Genomic DNA, 7,252 nt, shown 5'->3' on the forward strand with positions numbered 1-7,252 from the left:
TGAGCAAATCATCTATAGTAAAATAAAAGCAAAAGCAAAAATAAAGTAAAATAAAAGCTTTCTTACATTTAGAGTACAAAACCCTGTCACAGTGTTCTTGTCACTCCCATGGAGTCAAATAGAAGTTTTGCACAATGTACAGCATGTACAGCCTGCCAGGGACAGAAACAAGCCATCTGGTGTGTTATTTGCAACAGTATCTTAGCAGTAGCTCTTGGGCTGAAGTGCAGTAAAAAATAGAATCTGAATGATAGAGGCTGAAAAAGCCACTGGTGATGGTTCACTTGTTTGAAGTGGTCTACAGCCAGTGTAGAAATACACACACACACACACACACACACACACACACACACACACACACACACACACACACACACACACACACACCGGCTGTAAGACCTGCTGTTGAGAACTGGAGGTCTGCTTTAGTCAGTGCCATTTGGGAGAATACATGCTTCCAGATGTCCTCTCTGTAATTACAGTTAGACTCAGTAAATGAGAGGTTGGATCTTGGGCTGGTCCAGGCTGAGACCCTCCCTGACTATTTAAGCTGCTTTCCAGCACTGTGCAGATTTTTATGGAAATTCTAGTCTCTGCAACCACATTTTCAAATAACATCAGCAGAGAAAGCAGAAAGACTTGAGGTAAGGTGGTAACAGCTTTCATCAGATGTCTTTGGATAATATACTTTGGTTAATGTTAATTCCATTTCTGATTTGTTACTCTAGAGGATTTCTTTTATTACTAAAGATTTATCAGAGTTATTGCTGTATTTTGTCACATGTAGTGAAGAACAGCAGTGAACATAAGCTTAAGGAAAGCAGTCATATATGAGGTAAAAAACAAACAACCAAACAAAAAAAAGTCATCTTTTTTTCTTGCTTAGGTGTTCAAAATGTCAATCGCCCAGGCAGCGGCCAAGGCCATGCTATCTGATGCCCTGCTGCGGGATGACTCTGGGATACACCGTATCAGCCACCTGGAACTGGAGCTTCCTCTTGACAAGGTCATCAAGTTTGTGTCTGTGGGCCTTCCGCTGATGCTGGTGTGCATGGCATTTGCCCGTGAAATCTCCCTGGGTGAGCAACTGTTTTTTTTAATACTATGTCAGGACATTTGTTTTGTATTCCATTTGCTTTTGCCCTTAATTATACCCTCATGAATATTATAGGTATTTTTTTCTCCATGCTCTTATTGGATTTTGTGGTCCTTGTTTTAGCAATGTTAATAGTCCTCCTTGTACACGAATCTTGTACTTTTTGTTCCTAAATGTCTTTTTAATCATTTGCATGTAGCTGAATTCATGATAAGGATGAGTCTCATACTTAGCGAAATAGACCTAATATTTCTAATATTACTAATATTTCTGCTGCTCTTCAAACTACCCCCCCCCCCCCCCCCCCCCTAATACGGTTCTTAACTTTTTTAATCTCTACAGATTTGCAGGTTCGATAAAACAGAGTTTTATCCCACATTCCCTCTTACAATAAATATACAAGGAAATTTAATATAAAGAACTGTAAAACAAAGATATTAATTACTCAGTCATGGAAGAGGAAAGATTTAAACATCTGTCATAAAAGGAGGATTGTAACGGCTGACTCCATTAAGACCCCCTCAAAGCCTCAACAGTACATGTTATGCAACATTGACAAGACATCATGAAATTACTGAAAACAAGAAATAACAAAGGGTTTAAAACTCCATTCAGCACTTTATTGTTTTTGCTGCCATTTCTTCTGCTGTCAGAGGGGAAAATAAAAAAATATATAATTTAAGTGGAACAAGCACACAGATACTATATCCCCGGCCATTCATAACAAAAAGAGCACAGCTGACAATCATAAATATACTTGGCAGGTCCACAAGTGTATTGCTGCAGAGACTGACTGTCTTGACCTTGAACTAAACGTCTTCTCTACAGAGCCGGTGTGCAATCAGCCTGATGCGCCTGATACTAATTGAAACAGGGGATGATTGAGAGGAGTGTTCACTAACAGTGGCAAGCTGTAATTACCAGCCAAAGTTTTTCTCTAGCAGCTCCCCTCTATTTAAGTCAGATGAGAGGATGTGTTGATTAACCAGAGGAGGAGATGGGGAGTGTGTGTGTAGGACATGACATGGTCCTGAGATTCACAGCTTATCTGCTGCATCTTGGCTGCTTATCTGCTGGCTTGTCAGTTTCACAACAGTGCCTGAGTGTACTGTTGTCTGGAGCCTGGTTTACTTGCACCTGTGCTCTTAGCCAAGAAGCCTTGTTTAAAGCACAAATGTGGAGGCGATCTCCCAATATTAAGTGAGGATTGAAAGGAGGTGATAGAAGCAGGGACAGAACTTTTTTCAACTCCCTCATTTTGTCAAATGGCTTGCACAGGTAGGGAACTGAAGGGGAAAATATTGTTACAAGACTTCATGAGAAGGCATGCTCTGTTGTTTTTGTTTATATATTTTTTTATTTAGGAATTATTTAGCAATATGTAAGAAGCTGCATGAAACCATAACTGGCATGGTTAGTACATAATAATAATAATTATAATAATGCTTTCACAGCATGTCTTTTATCCAGTCTTCCTTCTCTCTCCCCAACCGGTCGTGGCAGATGGGTGCTTCACCCTGAGCTTGGTTCTGCCGGAGGTTTATTCCTGTTAAAAGGGACTTTGTCTTTCCCACTGTCGCCAAAGTGCTTGCTCATACCTGGTTGAATGATTGTTGGGTTTTTCTCTGTATGCATTATTGTAGGGTCTGCCTTACAATATAAAGTATCTTGAGGTGACTGTTGTTGTGATTTGGCGCTGTATAAATAACACTGTATTGAACTGAATTGAAAAACTCCTGGTTTCTAATCCACCATGTGGCTGTGTGGAGCATGTTCTCCCCATGTCTGCTTGGGTTCTTAATTTTAGCACTTAACTAGGACTGAATAATTACAAAAATATGCACACCCATGAGATAAGTGGGCCATGCACTATATCGTGAGGTGGAGTGGTGAGAGAAATTATATCCTGGCAGTAGAGTAGTGGCAGCATATTTGTACTTATATTGAGCTGGCCAAATGTGGAGGGTGCAAGGATAAAACAGACTCTTTCTCTTGCAAAGCTGCAAGTAGGTGGGGCACACTTTGATGTCTTCTAACTCTAGCTCTCTGTTTAAGGGTGGAGCACCCTTGAGAAATGACAGATGGGTGTGGGTGGACAATATGTGGTAATATAAAGGTGAACTAAATATAAGGTGGGTGAGCATAAATTTGGAACACAGTCACCCAGAGTTTTTCTTTTTCTTTTAAATGCCATGTTGCCACTTGGAAACATATGATTTCCACAGAGATCTATTCCAGTGAAAGGGAAAGGGCATGCAGCACCTCAGATGTACAGCATGTGTCTAGCATTGGACTTTTAGGATGGAAAACTCTGTGTGTGTGTGTGTGTGTGTGTGTGTGTGTGTGTGTGTGTGTGTGTGTGTGTGTGTGTGTGTGCGAGAGAGAGAGAGAGAGAGAGAGAGAGAGAGATTGCTACTGTGCAGTGGCTTACAGGCATATTGACAAAACAGAATCAACTGATGTTGCATGAAGTAATTTTCCACATTTTCACATCAGGTTATAGATCAATATTTGTATATTCTGCAGGGCCTCAGATCAGCTGTTTTCCTCCCAGTAACTTCACTGTGAAGCAGGCCAGCTATATAGACACATACTGCTGGGACTCTCTCATGCATCATGAGTTTGACAGTGATGGGAACTTCGAGGAGCGCTCCCTCTGGGTACACAAAGTGAGTTCAAAGATTCTGATCAAGCACTCTTGAATGTTATTCCTGCCTAGAGTGGATGATAAACTGCTGAAACCCCTGCAAAATTTCAGTCAAAAATGTCAGTGTACCACATTTCTGAGTTAAGGATTGATTTAGTTTAGTTTTTTCTAAAAACCCTTTACAAATCATTCATGCTTCTTCATTTGTAATACTGACTTATTAATAAAAGATCAGTAGTGAGACTGGCTGTTTTTTTGTTTCATCTATATGATTGGGTGTTTCTTCTCCATTTATTCCTAATTTCTGTTGTCATTGTCTGTCCAGATGTTCCCTTACTCTCTTCTGGCCATGGCCGTGCTGATGTACCTCCCAGCTCTACTCTGGCGCCAGCTTGTCATGCCCACACTGGGATCAGACCTGCTCTTCATAATTGATGAACTAGACAAGTCCTACAACCGCTCAGTCCGAATGGCCCAAAACATTCTGGATATGCGCCAGAACACTAAGAACCCGCTGACGTTTCAGGCTGAGTTGCAGCGGTAAGGGACTTATGATTGTTAGTTTGTAAACACAAGTGTTCATACGCTTTGAGTAGCTTCAGCGTATGAATATTGATTCACTCACATGTCTAGTTGCATAAATCTCCAAGGACTCATGTGATAAAACTAGGTCATTGCAGCAGCAGTAAAAAGTATCTATCATTCAGAGGATACAAAAGTGATGCTCTTCTGTCTCTTGATAAACTAGGAAAGCTAAGAGCGATCGCTTCCTCTCCCACAGCAACTACCCTTGTTATACCCTTAAGCAAAGCGCTTAGCTACCAACAGTCTCAGTACTGTTGGTATTGTGGTCAGGAACTCCTAGGAGCCAAAAGTAGAACATTGTGGTTGTGTTGGGTGGCTCCCAGCTGTGTGTATTTGTAGCAGTACGACTATGGTTATAATGCTGAGTTTGTTCTTGTGTCATTGCAGGGCCAAAAAGAAGCGGTACTTTGAGTACCCCCTTCTGGAGAGACACATGCAGTGCAAACAAAACTCGTACTTTCTTGTTAGCATGCTTTTCTTGCGGGGCTTCCTCCTCCTGATCTTCATGACTGCTGCCTGCCTGTACCTGGCCTACTTCCATCTGTCTGCCTTCCTGCAGGATGAGTTTAGCTGCTTTGTACGCACAGGGATGCTGCGAGATCAGAACTGGATCCCTGAATTGGTTCAGTGTAAAATGATTGGCCAGTTAGTCTTTCAGGTGATAAGTGTTGCTAATGGTGCCATCTATATCCTATTGGCACCTATCGTCCTCTTCAGCCTCCTTCGACTCTTTGTTTGGGATACCACCTTCATTTCTATCTATGAGGTCCTCCCAGCGCTGGACCTCATCAACAGACGACGGCTAGGTTGCCCACTGAACGACCTCAATGTCCTCTTGCTCTTCTTACGTGCCAATATAGCTCACTTGAAGTCCTATGGGCAGGTGAGGGCTTTGTGTTCTCTGGCACCCCCACAGGTGGGAAACACCACAGCACAACAAGGTTTACATGCAATGCTGACCCAAGAGGAAATAGAGGAGCGTGAAGAGGCAGCAAAGGAGCTTGCTGAGGAAGTTGGGGAGGCCAGGGAGGAAGGGAAACTCAACTTAGTGGACATCATGACTATTCTGGGAGCAGCACAGGGAAGAGTGGTGAACTGCAATGAGAAGAGGCCTCTGGTGGAGGAGAACATGAGTCTCGGTACCGTAACACTTATCTACACACTCAAACGCCTTCTGCTAGTGGCTATTTTTGTTTACGTCATTTGGGATGTACAGAAAATCATTAAGTGACCTACAGACGCAGGTTCTAAAAAGGGAATAACAAATGTTTTACATATATAGTAGGGTGGCTTTCACAGTGCTCATTGCATAGAAATGAAGGTCATGTCCAACAGGACTTTAAGGAAGCAGTTTGATAAGCAGTGGCAACTAAAGAATCCAAGTCACAATATTTTTTCTGTGTGGTTTTAAACTGCACTGGTTTTTGTCTTCCTGTATGTAACCACAGCAGAGCACCTACGTTTCTAAAAGAGTCTTTTCAAAACACTGGCTTATGCTTACATCAATAGATACGTTGATAGATAGGTAGTTATAGAGTTGTGGTACTTCCTAGTCCTACTGAATTTCCTGGAGGAACCCACCCGAGGGATTAATAAAGTTTCATCTAATCTCTCTAACTGCCCTCTCCGTCTCTTTACAGAGCCAAACCACCAGGGGTACCATGAGTTGAAGGAGACTGCACCATTTAGTCATTACTAGGCCTCCTATGGACTTAATCAATATGATAACATGGGGGAATAAGAAAGGGAAGGGGTGGGCTGAAAACAAAACAAAACAAAAACATTTTTTGAGTTATAATGCAAAAAGTTCTGGCTGTAAATGTCAATGGAGCAGGATTTGTCAGTTTTCTACAATATCTGCCACTGAATTTCTTTGTGTCTCAGTATAGGCGACTAAATTACTAAAGGACAGTGTGCAAGAGAACACTCTTTGACAACATGACATTTGTCAGAAATCAGAATTCCATAAATATACAGTCCATACTGTACACTCCTGATTTCCATCAAGACACAAAAGAATATATTCAGTGGCAGCTATGGGTGCTATTCATTTTCCGCAACTTCCATTGCATAATTTTATACAAGGTGAGGGTATTGAATATTTTATTTGATGTATTCCTGTCTTTTATCCTTTGTTTTCTGTGAATTACAGACACTTGTATTCTATATATTTCCAAATAAATAAATACTGTTTTTATTTAGTTGTGTGTTTTTTTAATCAGAATGAAACCACACGAAGTTGCAGTTTTTGTATTTTACATTTATCGAAGAGCTTCTACTCTACTACATCAAAGTCCTACTGAGCTCTTTATTAAAGGCTGACTGAGAGCCACTCGTTTTAAAAGTGATTTTATTTGTATTTCACACAATTCTGTTCTTTCTTAATGCACAAATAACAGAGATTTGTAAGTAACAGTAAACACACACAAATTAATTACACTGAGGTCCAAGCCAATTCATATGAAATGGAAATCGTAACGTATAAAATTACCAAAATGTAATTAGATTCTAGACTTTACATTATTTATTATTGCACCAGTTCTTACAGGCATCACACAATACTCGTATACTTGTGTTATGTTCTTAGGTAAATTGAACATTCCAAGAAACGTGGCCCCCCCTCTCCAACACCACCCAAGAAAGAGCCAAAACTGTAGCAATCTCTCTCTTTTGAAATGCTATTTAGTCAATTATTTATCTCTAAAGGTCCCTAAGCTTCCCTACCAAACAAAAGTCAACCAAAAAACAATTTGCTTTTCTAATGTTTTTCTACTTTGAAAAACAGGAGAAAACTGAGTTCAACAGAAAAAGCTTCTCAATCCTACAAGACTGCTGCAGTAGACAATAAATATATACATTGAAAGGGTTACAAATGACCTATTTCACAAAGCTATTCACAGTTATTTACAATGGAATACTCATAT

At 40.6% G+C, this 7,252-nt stretch overlaps 1 protein-coding gene across 2 annotated transcripts; it reads left to right on the forward strand.

The window, feature by feature from the left end:
* Positions 1-496: 496 nt before the first annotated feature.
* On the forward strand, positions 497-6,529 carry LOC101487320 (pannexin-3). 2 transcript variants are annotated; one of them, XM_004567453.3, is made up of 6 exons: positions 497-644; positions 887-1,079; positions 3,623-3,765; positions 4,069-4,283; positions 4,716-5,467; positions 5,969-6,529. In XM_004567453.3, the coding sequence occupies exons 2-6, from the start codon at positions 896-898 to the stop codon at positions 6,025-6,027; spliced, it is 1,353 nt and encodes a 450-aa protein (XP_004567510.1). In that variant the 5' UTR covers positions 497-644; positions 887-895; the 3' UTR covers positions 6,028-6,529. The 2 variants fall into 2 exon arrangements, with proteins under 2 accessions (XP_004567510.1, XP_076745038.1); XM_076888923.1 differs by having other exon boundaries at positions 4,716-6,529.
* Positions 6,530-7,252: the final 723 nt, after the last annotated feature.

The sequence above is a fragment of the Maylandia zebra genome, linkage group LG10, assembly GCF_041146795.1.
Source record: "Maylandia zebra isolate NMK-2024a linkage group LG10, Mzebra_GT3a, whole genome shotgun sequence".
NCBI classification, from domain to species: domain Eukaryota; kingdom Metazoa; phylum Chordata; class Actinopteri; order Cichliformes; family Cichlidae; genus Maylandia; species Maylandia zebra.

What these genes read in the sequence shown, in the direction of transcription:
- LOC101487320 (XM_076888923.1), top strand. Translation starts at nt 896, where the DNA reads ATGTCAATCGCCCAGGCAGCGGCCAAGGCCATGCTATCTGATGCCCTG. An exon ending in TGCCCGTGAAATCTCCCTGG is followed by an intron (nt 1,080 to 3,622) that starts GTGAGCAACTGT and finishes TATATTCTGCAG; the next exon opens with GGCCTCAGATCAGCTGTTTT. An exon ending in TTTCAGGCTGAGTTGCAGCG is followed by an intron (nt 4,284 to 4,715) that starts GTAAGGGACTTA and finishes GTGTCATTGCAG; the next exon opens with GGCCAAAAAGAAGCGGTACT.